We start from the raw sequence: 22,667 nt of genomic DNA, 5'->3' as shown, positions 1-22,667 counted from the left end.
GCTAGCTACGAGGTGCAAGCTCCGAGCTCGGATCAGCTAGCTACGAGGTGCAAGCACCGAGCTCGGATCAGCTAGCTACTTTCTTTTTTTCTGTTTTTTCCAAATTTTACTGTTGAGATAATGTCTACACAACATTTCTGTGCCCTTACATTACATTACATTCATTTGGCAGACGCTTTTATCCAAAGCGACGTACAAAAAAGTGCATTTCATGGTCATAGACAACTGCAAAACACAGGTTCAGTAAGGTACAGCTATTTCTTGCCAAGAACACAGTTCACACAGTGAACACTATTCTGACCTAACTTCTACAAAACAAACTAGGCAGAAGAATAAGCTACAGTATTAGGACAAATACAAATAACGAAAAAGTAATATTCATATTACTGTATGTACTGGGTTTGCTTTATTGGTGAATAACTGGAATAGCTAATAAAATGTTATTTTTTTCCCCCGGTAGGCCTTGTTGTCCTGACTGTCTTTGTACAAGAGACAGGCAAGTATTTTCATTATTCATGCACATCTTATTTATTTTATTGTTCTGTACTTTATCCTTAAAGAGTCATTCAGAAATTTGTAAGAAAAGACCTTGAAACAAAGGAAATTGCGGCTGATCATCATTACAATGTCAGCTACATTGAATTTAGTACACAAATTCACCATCTGCTGACAAAGCAAACAACTGTAATGTCATGTCTTGTGTTGCTGATTTCAGAGTTCTCCTTTGCTAAAACTAGATTAAAATGAATCAGTGTTATTATTAAGGCACATGCACACTCGTATGTCAGCGTATGTTGTCAAACATGCACAGAAGCAAGGGTAGTGTAGCGGTATAAGCACTCGCCTACCACCTCAGAGACCAAGGTTCAATCCCTGGCAGTGGTACTTTCGGCTGGGTTAGACGCTGTGTTCGCGGGTGGGAAGCCTGTGAGGGTATGAGTCCTGAGCGCTGCATTAGCGACTCCTACTGATTGGTCAGGGCGCCTGTCCAGCAGGGAGGGCATCTGGGGGAGATAGCATGAACCTCTGCTCGCGTTACTCTCTCCCAGTGAAACTCCTCTGTCAGGTGAAAAGAAGTGGCTGCCGACTCCACATGTATCGGAGGAGACCGACAGAGGATAGCGCATCGACTGAGGAATTGGTATATATGACTAAATTGGGCAGAAAAATGGCACAAAAAAAAAACAATAGGCTGTGCCTACCCTGGAGACTATGATGACATTTTGTGGTAATTTCATAAATAAATTACAACTCTTTTATTTTTTTTTTTTCATCTTTCCAGTATAAGATGTGGCTCTCTGAAGCTCTACATAACTATTAACAAAATTAAATGTAGTGTTTATTTTCAATCTGCTTAGTATTAGATAAAGCTAAATTCTTTAATGTTATTGATAGTGTTGATTTCCGAGTTCACTTCTGCTACCAAAAAAATTAAATTAATTATTGTGCCATTATTAAAACACACAAATAGTAGATATTTAAATAGTAAATATATAAACATATACAAGTAAATTATATTTTGAATCATGTTTTTTGCGCATAGATTTATTTGAATTATCATGCAATAATTTTAGAATTTAACTGTCAGCATCTGGACTGTAATACATTCTTTTGGCCAAAAGATGGCACCCTTATAGACTTTTGGTTTCCTTTGTTTTCTGTCTTTGAGAGTGTCTTGGTAATATGTTCCACCTGTGCCTTAATTGCGCTGTCTATTTAAGTTGCCGTTTTGTAGCTGTCTTTGCTCAGTCTTTGTCTGGTCTACCTTGAGTAAGTGCTACCTTGTGCTTGCTTTTGTTGGACTGTTGCTGTGCTTGAAAACTCTCTTGTGTTTAGTTTCATTACCTATGAGTTTTTTGTATTTTGAAATTTTTTGTATTTTGAAACTTGTTTACAAGTTTTTTGGATCGTGTTCTTTGGAACCTAAAGACTGTTGTGCCTGAGCACTTTCTTGTGTATATTTTTTGGAATCCAGTTTTTTGTTCTCTGCTTTTGGGTTCATCAGTCTTTGAGTCTAGCCCAGTAGTAGAGCTCTAGACTTCGACCACAAGGACAAGGGTTAAAATCCTGACCCCGTCCTGATATCAACCATTTCATGATCATTCTGGCTGTGCTAGCCCTGGAGACTGAATAAAGCTATTACATTCTCATATCTTGTTTGCTTTCATAGTACCCCCACCAAAAGAGGATCCAGAAGATCTCACAACAAAGGTACTGTGATGCACTATTAACTCTGCCTGGGTGTATTTTGATGATTTGTTTTGGCCATATTTCTGTTCGTGACACTGCTTCTGTGAATCTGTAGTTGTGACTATTTCTCATTTGTTTTAGCTGGCCAATGAAGAGAAAAACATCTCTCTTAGGACCAGTGCAGATGGCTGTGATCGCAAAGGAAAGAGTGAGGATTTTATGTAATGTAGGAAAAGGTCATCCCATGGTTTCTGAGATGACTGCACTGTATGTGTATCCAGAACATTGATCTCTGACTACATGGCTTACTTTTAGACTGCATGCATGTGCTTCATTTCATGAGCTTTTTATTTTACTACTTACGACATAGCTGTGAAATTAAGGCATTCAAGCCTTGATATGTTAACCTTTATTCTTCAAATGTTAAGTTTGATTTCACACTATTTATTTTTTGCTTTAATTTTCACCATGTGTGTTATATTCTTTCATAATAACTGGAGGAATTTTATTAAGATTCTAACCCGCAAGTAACAGAAAGCTTGCTGATGTTTTGCTTGCCCAAACATGTAAAAGGTTTTTGACATGCTTAAGTAATGTGTTTTTCAATGGTGTAAATTACTCTGCATTCTAATGGTCACATTCGGAATACTGATGATTGCCAAGTATAATTTTTTTTATGTAGAAGCACATAATACTATACAAAATGCATCACTCAGCTGTATTTTTTTCAGAAAACATTAGGTGGCGCCACTGGTCTAAAACAGAAAATACTGCTATTTCAAACTTGATTGGACTTATTTAATCGAATTGACAAACTTATACATGCTTGTATTTCATCGATATTGATAGACTTGGTTACAGAAAATATACATTTATAATTCAACTTAAGATTGAGGAACTACATATTGTATATCAAAACATTGTTTTATTAATGTGAAAATAAACCGGGAAGATCATATTACCTGTTGAAAGCTTTTTAATGCTCCTAAAAGGAAAAATTATAATAGCCAAAAATGAACTTGAGCAAAGCAGGGGTCACTATTTCAGATATGAAAGACAACAAACATATTTTATTGTGCCCAGATGCTATGGATTGGCCCTGTTTTTTTCTTTCAATAAGTGAAAAATTCACTTCAGTTAGGTGAAATGGAAGCCTCTGTGGTTCATGCTGTAGTTTAATGTTAGCCAGACAGGACCCAAAAAAGTCACCAGTTCTAGCTTTACTAGAGGCAACCACGGTACAGCTCACGTCCCGCACACGTGACACTCCACGCTTTGCTGTCAAAACGAAAGTAAAAGCCAAATAAAAAATGCATTTAACAAAAGCGATGCCCCGCGGTTTCACAGGGAAATCAGCTGCAGATTCTGTCTTCCCGCAGCGCGTCTACAGCCGGTCTTCTGACATTTCTACTAAAGTAGCGCAGTTTAGTCGCGGAAGTATTTTTCCGATATGGTCATCGACATGACTATAAATTTACTGGTAGAACATTTCGACAAGGCAGGCCAAATCGACAGAACACCGGAACCGTCTTGAGCAGCAGCGTTGTCCGAGAGAGAGTGGGTCTTGGCTAGAAACTGGGGGAAAAGCAATGTTGTCTAGTTACCGTGGATTGCCTCTCGGTTGCGAGGCGAGCTGCCTTTTTAAAGATAGCCGGGGTCTTGTACAAATCCGCCGCAGGCGCGGCTTGTTACACTCTCGTCTGGTGCGGCAGGGTGTCTGTCTGCGTGCGCGCGCAGCTGTGCTGAGGCGTTCCTGCAATGTCCAGAGCGCTGTAGCGTCAGCAGGGGGCGGTGTTTGCTGGTGTGAAACGGGAAGTGGGTGGTGTGGTGTGATGGAGAGCTGAGCCCCGACCGGCGACCAACGGCATACGGAACTGTTCAGTGACAATGGACTTAGCAAAGTTTTGTGCGTTATGACACTAAACTATGCTATCTGCAGAGAGAACCCAATAATTCCAAGCGCTCTGGTACAGCCAGTCGTATACGGGCCTGATAAATGTGTACATAAACAGCCTTTGCCTTCACCCCCTGGAGTGGGTTCATTAGCAGTCATTCAGTTGCATTATGGTGAAATTAAATCAGCCTGGTAACACGACATACCGTGAAAGTGTTAAAACTCACGGTTCTATCTCTATAACCCATTTTACGGTGGCTATGATTTAGCGACAACGGTCCCTTATATTCTAACAAGTGGGATGCCAAAACAGACTTCGGGGTTCCTCACCTTCTGTGCGTATTACGATCAGGACGGCATATGACGATAAGGTCAGTCTTTTTCACGAGAAGGATCCAGTGAACAAAACCCACAGTAAGTTTTCATCCAAAAAAAGTGCAGAGGACTTGATTCAGATTTATGTCGGTGAGCATCTAAATACATTCTCAAAATATATGTATTACTATTAACTAAATACATTCTCACAATATATGTATTATTACATGGGCGGCATAATTTGCAGGTAGAACAGTACCTTTGTTTCCTTCACCAAGGGACTTAATCTGCATTACTTCAGTATATATCCAGCTGTATGAATGGATGCAATGTAAATGCTATGTAAAATGTTGCAAGTTGCTCTGGATACGAGCGTCTGCCAAATGCCTGCAATGTGATATTCAGTACTCTTAAATAAGGTGTAGGCCTGATTTTGAATGATACATGTGGTGTGAAATTGTGGTAAGTGTGTGAAATATTGATGGGGGTGGGGTATTTGATTAAAAAAAACTTATCAATGGACTTCTGTTAATGGATTAGTAAACTGGATAACTGATGTAGATATTTTCTACAGTCTTCCAGACCTGCTGCTGCCAGGGGTAGCAAGGGGAGGGTGGTGGAGAGTGGCAGGCGTAGGAAAAGTGAGAATTTCCGCAAACGTCTTCAACTAACACACAGTATACAATATATAGTATTTTACATCTATAAACACCCATAACATCATTTGGTAACCAAGTGTCCTTTTGGAATCTCCAAATGGCCTTTTTGGAAACCTGGCTAGACATAGCTTAGGAAAAAAACAATGCAGAATGCAAATTTTTGGTGGTATTCAATTTTGAACCAGGATTTGCCCAATGGTGTGGGTGTGGGTGCTTCATTGTATTTTTAAACCCACCTGGCATTTGTATCCATTCCACAAAAAAATAAAATAATAATCTTTTAGGTGAGAGAAAAAACTTCCACTGTGTTTGAGCTTCTATTACTTTCTGATTTATTATTTTTTAAGAGCAATTCTGACTCTTTGAAAACAAACTCCCAAGGGTTACCTTTCAACAGAGCCAGGATTATGCCTGTAGTCAAAAGAGCTCAATGACAGTAGCCATTTTATTGTGGGCATGTCATTTTCAGACTTGTGATTTAAAAAGGTGTGATGCAGAAGGGGTTATACTGCTCTGTATTCTCCCTTGTATCACATTTCCTGTCTCTAACTGCACGCTCATCTCATGTGTAGATCATGGTCTTCATTACTTTCTCTTCTCATTGTGTAGTCACATTGCTGCATGTTCATAACCACAACATAATAATTAATTGAAAACAAGCAAACAAATAAATAAATATAAAAATTCCAGAAAGGTATTCACTTTAAATGTGGGAATGTGCAGGTTTGTGTCTGTGAGTTCTTTAGAAGTGTTTTTTTTACGTGGTTCATGAGAGGTGACTTTAACCACACCAGTGTCTGATCACAGCTCTATTAAAAGAATGAGACACATCCGCTAACAAAACCAGCCAGCGCTGCAGGGCTGTACCTGTTTGAGAAAGAGCAGGGGAGAGAATGGTCAACATGCATGAGTTCACCACAGCAATAAGTGAGTTTTTCATTCTGTCTTTGTTATAGTGAATTAAAACAAGAAGGAATCACACTCAGAATCAGAATAACATTGTGAATGATGCATTCTAGGTGTGAATGAGTCACCATGTATCATTGTGAGAATAAGAACATTGTCTTGTTCTGTGGAATTAATATAATTTAGCCAGAAAGTACATTTCTTTCTCATTTTTTGAACACAACCTGTTACATGTTTATGAAGTACTAATAAAATAACATGGCAAACTAGAGTGGAAGGTATGCTAACTCCCTAAGTGTATGTTTATAGGGTCCCCGTGCATACAAAGTGCTTTTCAGGGTTTACCATTGAAATAACTACGCTGAACACTGCCTCTCACTCCTACTTACAAATATTACCCTCTGTTCCCTTATATACATCAAGGACACAAGGAGGCTTTGGGCATTTCTTTTCTTTCTCTCCTGTTTTTGTGTTTCTGTGCACTGCATTTGTGCTGCTGATTTGCTTTATTGGTAAAAAAAAAATTGAAAAAAAAAAAAAAAAAACCCTCATTTTCATTTTATTCCCTCCAGTTGGACTGGTTGTCCTGATGTTCTTTGTACAAAAGGCAGGCAAGTATTTTTATTATTCACGTGCATCTTATTCATACTGCTTTATTCATAAATCCATCCATTTTATGGGAAACAAAGGGAATATTGAACAAAACAGAAGGTTCCAGCTTATTAATTGTACATTGTGCTTACACTACAAACTCAGCATCTGCTATATCTTCATGTCCCTCAAATATGAGCAAGTTTTCTTTGGCACGTGTTATTTTAATAAAACATTCTAATTTGAAACTAACTTTACTGCTCTAACATGAATTCATGCTCTGTTTATCAATACCAGCAATTAAGGCTGCAAGTAAAGTTTCTGAAATTGCTAATCAATACGTAAACATTGGCTGTCTGTGCATGGTGGTAATGCTGAATGCTTGTTTTAGGAAGCCATTTCACATCCTTTGTTCTCACTGGGATATTATCTGTTCTTGAGAGACCAGTGCTCAAGTTGTCCTGACTGCTGATCCACAAAAGTCAAATGTGATGTCAGGGGAGACTGTGCGTCTTACCTGTAAGGTTGAGGATTCAGATCCGTTCACACGATGGAAATATACCTCGAAGAAGCTAAAGAGACCACACTCTCCTCCTATACTGGAGAAGGGTTCTCTGCTTACACTCTGAGTCGTGTGACTGAGTCTGACAGTGCTCAGTATCGGTGTGAAGCAAAGGTTGAAAATCGCGAGATAATCAGCTAATCACATACTCTGACAGTGACATGTAAGACAAGATATTAGCATTTCACTTGCAGAATGATACTTCACTTCAAAGAGATGTATCTTTAGAAAATCATATTTCTGTTTTTTTGATGAGCAACAGAACCTTAAATTCAAAGATGTGAAAATAAATTTTAAAAACTGTAGTGCAAGAGTAGTGTGTCTACAGGAGAACAGAAAGAACATGTATTAGTGATTGAAAAGGAAGTCAGTTTGTCAGGCTCTCTCCATTGGGCTGCCTGTTCACACTGATGCTCCTAAAGTGTAACCCCATTCTAATTGTGCACACTGCAGTTGAAGGCACTCACTGCCCTAGATTCAGTCTTCACTCAAACTTAATTTTGACTAACAATTAAATGAAGGTTTTAATTTTTTATTAAACACACTTTTACACTTTCCGAAATCATCAAAATTTGCGTACCAATTTTGATTGTGACTAAAAGCCAGCATTTGCAGCAATGCATTTGTAAGTTAAGGGCAAAAATAATTGCTTTGTAGTCCATATCTGTCTTAATAATCTGGAACATGCACATGTAGTTCTTCTTGTTACATCACTGTTTTTAGCATGCCTCATTACGCTCTTGTGACTGTAAAATTGGCACAGAGACAGTTGGAGCTTCATTATAACTAATTGTGTTTATATTATGACACTTAGTGGATTCTATTAATCAGGGCACTTTGCACAATTAAAATTTTACACTGGAAAATGAAAATTTATATCGCCTAAGAAATTTTCACCGATTTATTAATACATGTATCAGGAAGATTCCTGAACGCCTGCTGAAAAGAAGAAAAAAAAACTGGAAGGAAATGAAGTTCTTTGTCCCTGTGCTGGGTTTGATTGTGTCCTGTACTGGCAGCTCTACAATCTCCTGTGCTAACCCTGAACCCTGCATGGAGGAAGTTCTACCCCACTGAGAAAGTGACTCTCAAATGTGAGATTCAGTCCCGTCAGACTGAGTGGAGTTATCTGTGGTACAGAGATGGAGCCTCTATCAACAGTACGCTCTCCAGCAGTGGAAATGAGCACACAATCCCAGCTCTAAATCAGTCACACAGTGGAATACACTCCTGCCGAGGGAGAAAACCAGGAAGAGATGTTTACACTGAAAAGAGCAATGATGTGACCCTGACTGTAGATGGTGAGTAATGTTGTTGTGCTGTGAGAGTTAGCTAGACCTATATTAATGCTTATGTAAAAGTTCAATAATTAATATCCAGCATTTGCAAATGATTTTTTTTTTGTTACCTTTGTAATATTGTATAGAAAGTTGTCGACCTACAGGCATCAGCAATATATACAAAGCAGGTATTCCTGTGACTCCATCTTCATCTTGCACTTTGTGTCCTGGTTTGTCCAGCTCTCCCAGGCGTGGTTCTGACTCTACAGACTGGATGGACATACGTCTTTATCGGAGAGAGTGAGACTCTGCACTGTGACATTCAGGACCACTCTGCTGTGTGGATGCATAAATGGTACAGAGATGGACGAGAACTTCCTGTGGGCACAGCTGAGGACACCTATGAGATCCTGTCTGCTGTTCAGTCAGACTCAGGAACATACACATGTAAAGGACAGCATAAGGAAAGAGTACTGTACACTGGCAGCAGCAACGCGATCACAATCAAAGTTAATGGTAAGCTGTCATTTATTACATAAAAATACAAATTTAATAATTGAAATTCATTATTTACTACAACTAAAATGAAATAAATCATAGTGGCATTTTAACACAAACATGCCTCCGACATTAACAAAAACAAAAAGTAATAGTTTTAAAACGAAATAATGTCAGCACACTAGGACAGAAAGCATCATGTATTAGTGACTGAAAAGGAAGTTGGTTTGTCAGACTGTCATCATTTTGGTGCCTGTTCACATTGATGCTCCTAAAGTGTAACCACATTCTATTTGTACACACTGCAGTTGAAGGTGCACATTGGCCTCGATTCAGACTTTTCTCAAACTTAATTTTGACTTACAATTAAATGAAGGCTTTCATTTTTCCTTAATAAACACACTTTTACTCATTCAGAAATGATCAAAGTTTACTTATCAATTTTTGATTGTGAATGAAAGCCAGCATTTGCAGCATTGCATTTGTAAGTTAAGGGCAAAATTAAAATGGAAATGTAGTTCATATCTTTCTTAATAATCTGTAATATGCATGTGCAGCTCTTCCAGTTCACTATTTTTGCATGCCTTATTATCCTCTTGTGACTGTAAAACTGGCACAGAGACAGGTGCAGCTTCATTATAACTAATTTTGTTAATATCTTGACACTTAGTAGATGCTACTAACCAAGGAACTTTGCTAAATTAAAACTTTACACTGGAAAATGAACATTTTATGTCAGCTTAGAAATTTTCACTGATTTATGAATACATGTACCAGGAAAATTCCTGAACCCCTGCTGAAAAGATTGAATTAAGAAAAAAGAAAAAAAGAATATCTGAGGAAGTGAAGTTCTTTGTCCCAGTGCTGGGTATGATTGTGTCCTGTACTGGCAGCTCCACCGCCTGCTGTGCTATCCCTGAACCCTGCATGGAGGAAGTTCTACCCCACTGAGAAAGTGACTCTCAAATGTGAGATTAAGTTCATTCAGACTGAGTGGAGTTATCTGTGGTACAGAGATGGAGCCTCTATGAACAGTGTGCCCTCCAGAGGAAATGAGTACACAATCCCGGCTCTAAATCAGTCACATAGTGGACGATACTCCTGCAAAGGAGCAATACCAGGAAGAGATGTTTACACTGAAAAGAGCAAAAATTTGACCCTGACTGTAGATGGTGAGTAATGTTGCTGTGCTGTGAAAACAACACAGACCTATATTTATGTTAATTTATACGTACCATGATTCTCATGTGCCTATTCGTCTTAGTTTTGACTTCTTAGGTTGGTTATTTATTTATTTATTTTTTTTGTAAAGCACCCTGGGATGTACGCATGAAGAGCACTATATAAGAGCTTATTGTATTTTATTGTATTGTATGGTCTGGGTGAATGCTGGGTGAGCAATCATCTGTTACCCAACAAGTAACTTTATTATATGGTGAGTTATGGTTTGTGCAGTCCTGTTTATAATAGCAAGTGTCTTAATGTTACTCTGGTTTTCTAGTGTTTTTCCTGCGGGTGACATTATACCTGTTTTGTAGGGGAGGCCCCCAAACCCCTGCTGACTCTGGACCCCCCCAGTGGAGAGATCTTCACAGGAGATATGGTGACCCTGAGCTGCAGGGTTGGCACTGATCCTGCTGGCTGGGAGTATCTGTGGTACAAAGAAACACAGGGAGCAGCACTGACCAGCACTGACTCCAGCAGCACTGACGGGTCCAGTTACACCATCCTCTCTGCTGCAGTTTCACATGGTGGAGAGTACTGGTGCCGAGCAGGGAGAGGGAGCCCCACTGTCTACACACCGTACAGTGACTCTCTCCAGCTCAGCATAACTGGTAACATAAGAAATACATTTTGCTGCTTTATTTCTCAGTCTAGTATATGATAAAGCAAATAATTCTGAAATGTTCTATACGGTATATGACCAAAAGTATCTGGACACTCTTTGGTCTGGGGATGTTTTTAATTGTTTGGGCTAGGCCGCTTAGTTCTAGTGAAGGCTAATTTTAATTCTACAGAATACAATCACATTCTAGACTATTCTGTGCTTCTCCTACACTATTGGGGAAGTGAATAGAGCAGTGAATATAAATGCAGAGGAAACAGAACAGGCCAACCGTCTTACACAGAGTTCAGCGAAGGATTTAGAGCACACAACATTGGTGAGTTCCACTCCTTTTGTCAGGCTATTAATGAAATGTGCCTCACCCAAGACCACTTCCTCCACCACCCTCCAAGCGCTCGTGGTGAGCACAGCGTATGAAAGGAAATCACGCTATCTTGTTTGCAATAGACTCAGTCAGTACTCCACAGTGCACCATGGTATTTTGAGCTTAAGGATAAGCAGTCGAAGCCAATCCATGCAGCTAATGCAGCCAATGTAGTTCAGCCATTACAGGTCATAATGCTGGTCATTTATAATGAGTTGCATGATTTTGGGTCCCTCCCTTTGTTTTGTGTTCCCTTGTCTGTCAGTCCTAAAGTGGAAAGTTCTGGTTTCTGTGGCCAGCTCAGTCTTGCTCGGACTCATCCTCACAGCCCTGGGCTGTGTTTGCCTGAGAAAGAAAAGGAAGTTGGGTGAGTGTGAATTGTGCTACCGGCTCATTGCTTTTCTTTTACATTACACGCATTTACCACAGCAATGTACAGAACTCCTGCATTTTCACATAGTACCCATTTATACAGCTGGATTCCATACTAAAGCAATCCATGTTAAGTGCGTTGATCAAGGGTACCTTTGGCAGTGTGGTACTTTGGAATCAAACCTGCAAGTTTACAAGTGGAGTTCCTTCCCCATGGTACTACACTGCTGCTCTGTTCACTGTTCCACATTGGTCAACACGTTGTGGAGAGTCCTCATTCAAATTACTTGGTTTTATATTGAGCACAGGAAATGTAGGAGTAGGGAAAATGTGCAATATGGGCTACAGACAGTATTATCTGAAGTACTGAACGTATTATTTAAAGAATTATAGAAACAAAAATACAGAAAACTAACATTGTTTAAATTAACTGACTGCCTCTATCCCATGTGTGTGTGTATTCCACTGTGTTAAACAGCTTACAAGATGACACCACAGAATGACATGGTTTTGTCAAAGCCACCCACAGGTGAGAAATTTACTGTTTTCATTTCCCCTTGTTAATATTTCTGACCTCTTAGTGAGTAATGTTGTGCTGTGAATGTCTTTGTCTCACAGGAGACCCTTAAAAGATGAAGTCTGTCCACCCATCTAATCTTCACCGGAGAACCTACTTATTGATTATCGTACTTACCTTTACAGACCACAATACCTTTGTCAGACCACACTTAGAGTATTGTGTGCAGTTCTGGGGACTGTGCTAGAACAAAGATATAAAAGAAATGGTTCAGAGAAGGGCAACCAAATTGGTTCCTGATATGAAAGATAAAAGCTAGAACGAGGGGGTATAAATGGAAATTAGCAAAAGCCAACTTCCACACAGACATTAGAAAGTGTTTTTTCACCCAGGCAGTAAATAGTCACTGCGTGGAATAGCTTGCCGTGTCATGTAGTAGTGGCAGAAACTCTGGGGGTTCTCAAGGCCAGGTTTGATATGGTGCTAGATGCCATCTAGTTTGTAGGTAACCCGAGCACCAAGTACACTTTAGTGGTAGGAAAATGGCGAACACTGTTGGGCTGAATGGCCAGTTATGTTATGTTACTTTTTCTCTGTCTTACAATGTGTATTTCAGAACACCTGTTTGGGGACCGTGAACATGTCAGTAATGAAGAACAATCCACTGAAGCAAATGGTATTTCATAATTTATGATGTATTGTTAGACCATTTTATTAAAAAAGGGTATTTTCATAATGAACTTTTACTTCAGGTTCTGATACCACAAATCCTTCTGAGCATAGATATTGTTTCCTGTTTGGGAAGAAAATCCAACAATGACAAAAAAAGGCATTATCCCACATTCACCTTTGAGTACACAATTATAAAATAAATTTGGATTTCATGTGTTTTTTGATAAATTAGTACTTATATGCAAAAAGGTATTACTGAATTCAATTAATTTTTACAGCACACCAGTGAATTGACCATTCATTCTGTAATTTAGTGCCTTTTTCTCAGAATGATTTCTTATTTAATTCTTTATATTTATATTGTATTTGTAGCTGCTTGCAGCATTGAACTCTATTCTATTCTGGACCTGAAAAAGAAGACTGAAGGTACTATCTTTATCCAATTCTTTCTTTGTTTTCATTTTATTTTTAATTGATGCTAATTCATAATGTATGTAAAAAAAAAAAAGTAATGCATTCTCATTATCTGTAGATGCATGACTATGTGACTTGGTTGCCTGAATACATTGTTACATTTTGATATATGCCAATTCAACAAGTTTGCTTCCATAATGAATGACACTTATGTGAACATGTATATTCATTAATACATTTTTACATCTCTTGTTTGCTTTCATAGTACTCCCACCAAAACAGAATCCAGAAGATCTCACATCATTCAAAGGTACTGCGATGCACTGTAAACTCGGCTTGGCTGTATTTTGATGATTGGTTTGCCCATATTTCTGTTTGTGATATTGCTTTTCTGAATCTGTAGTTGTGACTATTTCTCATTTGTTTTAGCTGGCCAGTGAAGAAGAAAATCATCTTGCTCAGGACCAACGCTGATGACTGTGATCGCAAAGGAAAGAATGAGGATTTTATGTAATGAAGGAAAATGTCATTTTCATACATTAAATAAAAGATGTGTCACTGTAGGTGTATCCAAAGCACTGATCCTGGAGAACACGGCTTACCTTTATGTTGGGGACATGTGCTTGATTTTATTTGTGCTTTTTTATTTATATCCTACGACATACATAGTTTGATTGTATCCTAATTTTTATTTTTTCTTAAATTTTAGCCATATGTGTGATATTCTTTACATAATGACAGGAGAAATTTAATCTAAATTTTAACCCCCAGGTAACTGAAATCTTGCCGATGTTTTTCTTGCCCAATATATGTAAAAGTTTTTGTCAAGCTAAATCAGTGTGTTTTTTTAATGGTGTAACTGACTCTGCATTCTAGTAGGAATATTCAGAATACTGGTGATCACCTATGTAAGAAACCCCTCAGATACACCAAACAGGTCACCAACAGAACTTATAACATCGAGGTCGCCAACTGTAAGAAACCCCTCCGCAAACCAAACAGCGGAAGTATCTGAGTGGCAAAGGAATGCATGTAGTTTTACTGCAACGGGATTAATTTAATGTTATCTTGATTATATAGTGTTTTAACCTTTCCTCTGGGCTAACGGTTAGGTATAGACGAAGGAGACTGCTGTCCACCAGTAGTGTGGCTCAATACGGATCGCTGTCTATCATGGTTACCGTGGAGGTGACTTGCTTGTGTAGCCTGCATAAATACATTGTGTATCCTGCTATGACACTAGTGTACAGGTGAGTGACTGCAGGGTGCAGATATCCTGGGATCTCAGTGTTAGAACCTTAAAACGGCTGGGTGTGCAGTGGTAAGAGTCAAAGAGGAATGCCAGGTTAAAATGAATGCAGTTTATTGTTTAGTAATAATAACAATATGCAATTGTGCAAAATGTGAGTGGTGAAATGTCTATACGCATATGCGCAGGAGACTGTTGACAAGTCTCTCTGAACCATTGCACTTCTCTCTTTATATAAATAGATATATACTACAGGCCTATTTATAAATTACCTTTTATAGTTAAGGTCTTAGAAAAAGTGAAAAGTGGTTGCTAAGCAGCTAACAGCTGTCTTAGATGAGCACAACATTTTAGAGAAGTTTCAGTCTGGCTTCCGTCGGTTGCACTCAATAGAAACAGCTCTTCTCAGAGTATCAAATGATCTGCTAATGAAGGGTGATGCAGGAGAATGTTCTGTATTGGTTCTGTTAGATCTCAGTTCTGCTTTTGATATGGTGGACCCACCGTATTTTGATTGAGAGGCTCAGGCAGTGGCTGGGTATTTCTGGATCAGCTTTGGATTGATTTTCCTCGTACCTGTCAGACAGGACTTTCTTGGTTACAGTCCATAGTTATGTCTCATCAGCTGAATCTCTTTTTTGTGGTGTTCCCCAAGGTTCTTTCCTAGGCCCACTGCTGTTTATTTTGTACTTGCTTCCTCTCGGGCAGATAATAAGCAATTTTAATGATGTCTCCTTCTATTGTTATGCGGACGATATTCAATTATACTTTTTGTTTAAGCCTAAAAATGTTTCAAGACTTGCTGTTCTACTGAATTGGTTCGACTCTGTAAAAGATTGGATGGCAGACAATTTTCTGCAGCTAAATACTGAAATACTAAAGTTCTTATTTCTGTCCCAGATGGCGTTGTCCCGAAGGTGATGGAATATGTCTTGGCTCTTTATCCGCTTCTGTTAAACCCACCCTCTGTAATCTAGGCATTTCTATGGGCTAGGCATTGAGTTTTGACCAGCATGTAAATTGCTTGGTTCGCTCCTGCTTCTACCAGCTGAGAAACATTGCCAAACTCAGGCCCATTGTCTCCACAACTGGGTTGGAGATGATTATACATGCATTTATTTCCTCACATCTTGATTACTGCAATTCCCTTTTCACCTGTCTTAGCAAGACATCTCTTCACCACTTACAACTGGTCCAAAATGCTGCTGCTAAGCTCCTGACCAGGTCCCCCAAAAGGTCTCATGTAATGCCAATCCTGAAATCTCTACACTGCCTTCCCATCAAATTCAGAATCCATTTCAAGATTCTTGTAATTGTTTGCAGAGCCTTGCATGATCAGGCACCTGTCTACATTAAAGAGCTACTGCAGCCATATAAGCCCAGTAGGAATCTAAGGTCCTCTGATCAGGGTTTGTTGGTTGTTCCTCGCTCCAGGCTCAAAACAAAAGGAGACTGTGCTTTTGAGGTTATAGCTCCGAAACTCTGGAACTCTCTCCCAATGGACTTAAGAATTGTGTACAGGTGGACTCCTTTAAAAAGCAGCTTAAGACCCAATTTTTAGACTTGCTTTTGTTTAATTTGTTTTTAGAAAAATAAAAAAAGAATTTTATCTTGTTTTATCATGTTGTTGGTTTGTGATTTTGGATTGTGTTACGTTCCATGTCGTGTGTGTTTTATTCCCCCTCTGTAATGCTGCGGGAGAGCCATTCATCATTCCATTCGCTGTCCCCGCTGTCAATCATCGTTAACCTGGTCCCGCCTCCACCAATCACATCCCTCCTCTGGAAGATAAAAGCTACGTGGCTCCTGCAGCTTGTCGTCTCTCTGTTGTTGATCTCTGTTCGTTTTCGCTGTGTGGTTGTAGAGATTGGAGACCTGTGAGTGTGTGTGTAAACGTTTTTCCCTGCTTGTGTATGTGTGGTTGTCTGTGTGTGGTTCAGGCCCTGGGGCAGGTAAGACAGAGGCCTCTATACATTGGTGCCACACGCAGGAGGAAACTTGTATAGACACAAATCTGCCGTCATGAAATGCACATGACTCCCCGTTTGTGACTTTTGCTAAACATCTGCATTGAACATTCTAATATAATTTGAATGTCAATAGTGTCAATATTGCATAAGGGAATGAAGTTATTAACGCCTACTTAGTGACATGTATTAGCTAGCTCGAGAACAGTGGATGATAGAGACGTCTTGTTCACTTTCATGTTTTAAGTAAAATACAAGTAACGTTAATCTACAAATTAAATTAAACTATACCCCCAAAGCAATGTAAAGCATTGAAAGAAACTAGATTACGCCTGGGAGGGGAACTATCAAGAAAGGCTGTTAACATTACAGGTATTTAGCCAACACTTATGCAGAGTGACACAACTTCTTACTTTGCATCTAGTTTTATAGCTGGATATAACGCGTGTATGCAGGTTCGTGTCTGTATATAGTTTTGGACTTTTTCTGTGCGTGGTTTATGAGACGTAGCTTTAACCACACTGATGTTTCCAGCCAATGCCTGACCACAGCTGTATTAAAAGAATGCAACATATCCGCTAACAAAACCAGCCAGTGCTGCAGGGTTATACCTGTTAGAGAAAGAGCAGGGGAGAGAAAGCTCAACGTGTATGTGGTCACCACAGCAATAGGTGAGTTTTTTATTCTGTCTTTCTTATCACTGAATTGAAATAAGAAGGATTCACACTCAGAATCAAAATAACATTGTGAACGATGCATTCTAGGTGTGAATGAGTCACTGCGTGATGTACCATTGTGTACCTGAGATCTGCATCCTTTTTTTAATCACAACCTGTTACGTGTTTACGAAGTGCGAGTGGAAGGTATGCTGTCTCCCAAGGTAAGGGTAAATGGGGTCCCTGTGAGTAGAAAGTGCTTTTCAAGATTTACAATCGCCCAAAAAGAGAGAAAGATTTGTTTATTTCGTGGTTGGCGGGGTGCACGAACTGCTGGTGGACGGGGTTTGACAACCGCTCACTTTTTTTAGCCGCCAGCTCCGCCCCGCTGAACGCAAATATAGCACATTTGATCGCGAGCTCCTCGGCCTTTATTTAGCTGTGCGACACTTTCGTTTCCTGCTCGAGGGCCACACATTCACTGCCTTCGTAGACCACAAACCTTTGGCTCTAGCTATGGCTAAAGTTTCGGAGCCGTGGTTTGCCCGCCAGTTAGCGTTCATTTCGGAGTCCACCACGGACATTCAGCACGTCGCCGAAAAGGACAACGTGGCGGCAGACCGTCTTTCACGATCTACGGCGGGCGCGGTCCATTTAGGTGTAGATTACACTCAGATGGCTGCTGACCAAGCGTCTGACCCCGAAGTGCAGGCGTCACGCACGCTGACCACAGGCCTGCAGCTGCAGGATGCAAGTTTCGGTACGTCGTGCCTGCTGCTCCTTTGCGATGTGTCCACTGGCGTCGCAAGACCAGTGGTGCCAGCGGTTTGGCGGCAGCGTGTTTTCGATGCTTTGCACAACCTGTCCCATCCGGGCCACCAGGCGTCGCAAAAATTAATGTCTGAGAAGTTTGTGTGGCACGGCCTGAAGAAGGATGTCGGTGACTGGGCGAATGCCTGCTTGGCATGTCAACGTGCTGAGGTTCACAAGCACACCAAGGCTCCTTTAGGTGCCGTTCGCCATCCCTGAAAGGCGTTTTGACCACGAGCTTGGATCAGCTAGCTGCAAGGTGCAAGCTCCGAGCTCAGATCAGCTAGCTACGAGGTGCAAGCTCCGAGCTCAGATCAGCTAGCTACTTTCTTTTTTTCTGTTTTTTCCAAATTTTCCTGTTGAGATAATGTCTACAAAACATTTCTGTGCCCTTCATATGTACTGGGTTTGCTTTAGGGGTGAATAACTGGAATAGCTAATAAAATGTTATTTTTTTCCCCCAGTAGGCCTTGTTGTCCTGACTGTCTTTGTACAAGAGACAGGCAAGTATTTTCATTATTCATGCACATCTTATTTATTTTATTGTTCTGTACTTTATCCATAAAGAGTCATTCAGAAATTTGTAAGAAAAGACCTTGAAAGAAAGAGGAAATTGCGGCTGATCATCATTACAATGTCAGCTACATTGAATTTAGTACACAAATTCACCATCTGCTGGGTTAGACGCTGTGTTTTTGCGGGTGGGAAGCCTGTGAGGGTATGAGTCCTGAGCGCTGCATTAGCGACTCCTACTGATTGGTCAGGGCGCCTGTCCAGCAGGGAGGGCATCTGGGGGAGATAGCATTAACCTCTGCGCACGTTACTCTCTCCCAGTGAAACTCCTCGCTGTCAGATGAAAAGAAGTGGCTGCCGACACCACATGTATCGGAGGAGACCGACAGAGGATAGCGCATCGACTGAGGAATTGGTATATACGACTAAATTGGGCAGAAAAATGGCACACAAAAAAAAAACAAACCAAAAAACACACGCACAGAAGCAGGGATTTTGATGAATTTTCATTTATTGTAGATTCATTCATCTAAAAAACATTTTATAATCATTCTGGTCTTTCAGCTCGTCCTCAGGCTGTGCCTACCCTGGAGACTATGATGACATTTTGTGGTAATTTCATAAATAAATTACAACTCTTTTATTTTTTTCATCTGTCCAGTATAAGATGAGGAAAATGTACAGTGGCTCTCTGAAGCTCTACATAACTATTAACAAAATTAAATGTAGTGTTTATTTTCAATCTGCCTAGTATAAGATAAAGCTAAATTCTTTAATGTTATTGATAGTGTTGATTTCCGAGTTCTGCTACAAAAAAAATTAAATTAATTATTGTGCCATTATTAAAACACACAAATAGTAGATATTTAAACAGTAAATATATAAAAATATAAATAAGTAAATTATATTTTGAATCATGTTTTTTGCGCATAGATTTATATGAATTATCATGCAATAATTTTAGAATTTAACTGTCAGCATCTGGACTGTAATACATTCTTTTGGCCAAAAGATGGCACCCTTATAGACTTTCGGTTTCTTTTTTTTTCTGTCTTTGAGAGTGTCTTGGTAATATGTTCCACCTGTGTCTTAATTGCGCTGTGTATTTAAGTTGCCGTTTTGCAGCTGTCTTTGCTCAGTCTTTGTCTGGTCTACCTTGAGTAAGTGCTACCTTGTGCTTGCTTTTGTTGGACTGTTGCTGTGCTTGAAAACCCTCTTGTGTTTAGTTTCATTATCTATGAGTTTTTTGTATTTTGAAATTTTTTGTATTTTGAAACTTGTTTACAAGTTTTTTGGATTGTGTTCTTTGGAACCTAAAGACTGTTGTGCCTGAGTACCTTCTTGTGTATATTTTTTGGAATCCAGTTTTTTTGTTTTCTGCTTTTGGGTTCATCAGTCTTTGAGTCTAGCCCAGTGGTAGAGCTCTAGACTCTGACCACAAGAAGTAGGGTTAAAATCCTGACCCCGTCCTGATATTAACCATTTCATGATCATTCTGGCTGCGTTAGCCCTGGAGACTGAATGGAGCTAATACTTTCTCATATCTCGTGTTTGCGTTCATAGTACCCCCACCAAAAGAGGATCCAGAAGATCTCACAACAATCAAAGGTACTGTGATGCACTGTCAACTCTACCTGGGTGTATTTTGATTATTTGTTTTGGCCATATTTCTGTTCGTGACACTGCTTCTGTGAATCTGTAGTTGTGACCATTTCTCATTTGTTTTAGCTGGCCAGTGAAGAGAAACATCTCTCTTGGGACCAGTGCAGATGGCTGTGATCGCAAAGGAAAGAGTGAGGATTTCATGTAATGTAGGAAAAGGTCATCCCATGGTTTCTGAGATGACTGTACTGTATGTGTATCCAGAGCATTGATCTCTGACTACATGGCTTACCTTTAGACTGCATGCACGTGCTTCATTTCATGAGCTTTTTTTTTTTTTACTACTTACGACATAGCTGTGAAATTATAAGGCATTCAAGCCTTATAATTTTAACCTTTATTCTTCAAATGTTACGTTTGATTTCACCCTAATTATTTTTTGCTTTCATTTTCGCCATATGTGTTATATTCTTTCATAACGACAGAAGAAATTTCATTAAAATTTTAACCCACAAGTAACAGAAAGCTTGCTGATGTTTTGCTTGCCCAAACATGTAAAAGGTTTTTGACATGCTTAAGTAATGTGTTTTTTGTGTAAATTACTCTGAATTCTAATGGGAACATTCAGAATACTGATGATTGCCAAGTATAATTTCTGGCTGGACCGCAACAGTGGGGCCAGCCCTACAAACGCCAGTCCTACAAAATGTCTGTGACTGACTGAGTGATGAGGTTACACCATTGGTCGGCTGAGTTATGAAGTTACACCATTGGTCGGCCGGATCACGTGTGTTAGGTCCAGCCATATACTAGGTTTCTTGTGTAATGTAGAAGCATACAATACTATTCAAAATGCATCACTCAAATTTGTATTTCCTTCAGAAAACATTAGGTGGCGCCACTAGTCTAGAACAGAAAATACTGCTATTTTAAACTTGATTGGAATTGACAAACGTATACATTATTGTATTTTATCGATGTTGATAGACCTGGTTACAGAAAATATACATTTATAATTCAACTGAAGATTGAGGAACTACATATTGTATATCAAAACATTGTTTTATTAATGTGAAAATATACTGGGAAGATCATATTACCTGTTGAAAGCTTTTTAATGCTCTTAAAAGGAAAAATTATAATAGCCAAAAAAGAACTTGAGCAAAGCAGGGGTCACTATTTCAGATATGAAAGACAACAAACATATTTTATTGTGCCCAGATGCTATGGATTGGCCCTGTTTTTTTTTTTTTTTTTTTTTTTTTTTTTTTTTTTCCCATTAAGTGAAAAATTCACTTCAGTTAAGTGAAATGGAAGCCTCTGTGGTTCATGCTGCAGTTTAATGTTAGCCAGACAGGACCCAAAAAAGTCACCAGTTCTAGCTTTACTAGAGGCAACCACGGTACCGCTTACGTCCCGCACACGGTAACACTCCACGCGTCGATGTCAAAACGAAAGCAAAAGCCAAAGAAAAAATGCGTTTAACAAAAGCGATGCCCCGCTGTTTCACAGGGAAATCAGCTGCAGATTCTGTCTTCCCGCACCGCGTCTACAGCCGGTCTTCTGACATTTCGTCTTCCCTATCGAGTTACTAAAGTAGCGCAGTTTACTCGCGGAAGTATTCTTCCGATATGCTCATACACATGACGATAAATTTACTGGTAGAACATTTCGACAAGGTAGGCCAAATCGACAGAACACCGGAACAGTCTTGAGCAGCAGCCTTGTCCGAGAGAGAGTGGGTCTTGGCTAGAAACTGGGGGAAAGGCAATGTTGTCTAGATACAGTGGAGTGCCTCTCGGTTGCGATGCGAGCTGCCTTTTTAAAGATACCCGGCGTCTTGTACAAATCCGCCGCAGGCGCGGCTTGTTACACTCTCGTCTGGTGCGGCAGGGTGTCTGTCTGCGTGCGCACGCAGCTGTGCTGAGGCGTTCCTGCAATGTCCAGAGCGTTGTAGCGTCAGCAGGGGGCGGTGTTTGCTGGTGTGAAACGGGAAGTGGGTGGTGTGGTGTGATGGAGAGTTGAGCCCCGACCAGCGACCATTAACGGCATACGGAACTGTTCAGTGACAATGGACTTAGTTTAGTGTCATAACGCACAAAACTTTGCTATGCTATCTGCAGAGAGAACCCAATAATTCCAAGCGCTCTGGTACAGCCAGTCGTATACGGGCCTGATAAATGTGTACATAAACAGCCTTTGCCTTCACGCCCTGGAGTGGGTTCATTTGCATTCGTTCAGTTGCATTATGGTTAAATTCAATCAGCCTGGTAACACGACATACCGTTTGAAAGTGTTACAACTCACGGTTCTATCTCTACAACCCATTTTACGGTGGCAATGATTTAGCGAAAACGGTCCCTTATCTTCTAACATGTGGGATGCCAAAAAAGGCTTGGGGGTTCCTCAGCTTCAGTGCGTTTTGGAAATCCACTGACGACAAAGATCACGGTATAGTCGGTGTCTTTTTCACGAGAAGGATCCAGTGAACGAAATCCACAGCAATTTTTCATCCAAAAAAACGTGCAGAGGACTTGTTCAGTGAAGGACTTGATTCAAATTTATATAGGTGAGCATCTAAATACATTCTCACAATATATGTATTATTATATGGGCGGCATAATTCCCAGGTAGAACAGTGCCTTTGTTCCCTTGACCAAGGTACTTAACCTGCTTTTGGAAACCTGGCTAGACATAGCTTAGGAAAAAAACAATGCAGAATTCAAATTTTTGGTGGTATTCAATTTTGAACCAGGATTTGCCTAATGGTGTGGCTGTGGCTGTGGCTTC

At 39.9% G+C, this 22,667-nt stretch overlaps 1 protein-coding gene across 1 annotated transcript in view; it reads left to right on the top strand.

Annotated features, from left to right (window-relative positions):
* Positions 1-22,667, top strand: part of LOC118211441 (hemicentin-1-like) — a 202,790-nt gene that overhangs the window by 98,933 nt on the left and 81,190 nt on the right. Inside the window, exons 37-40 of the mRNA XM_035388640.1 lie at positions 8,137-8,418; positions 8,638-8,913; positions 9,789-10,067; positions 10,434-10,730. Coding sequence (XP_035244531.1) covers positions 8,137-8,418; positions 8,638-8,913; positions 9,789-10,067; positions 10,434-10,730 — 1,134 coding nt within the window. The remainder of the gene's footprint in view (positions 1-8,136; positions 8,419-8,637; positions 8,914-9,788; positions 10,068-10,433; positions 10,731-22,667) is intronic.

This window comes from Anguilla anguilla, chromosome 13, assembly GCF_013347855.1.
Source record: "Anguilla anguilla isolate fAngAng1 chromosome 13, fAngAng1.pri, whole genome shotgun sequence".
NCBI classification, from domain to species: Eukaryota; Metazoa; Chordata; class Actinopteri; order Anguilliformes; family Anguillidae; genus Anguilla; species Anguilla anguilla.
Note: the sequence above shows the minus strand (reverse complement) of the source record. Positions and strands in the feature narration are given on the sequence as shown.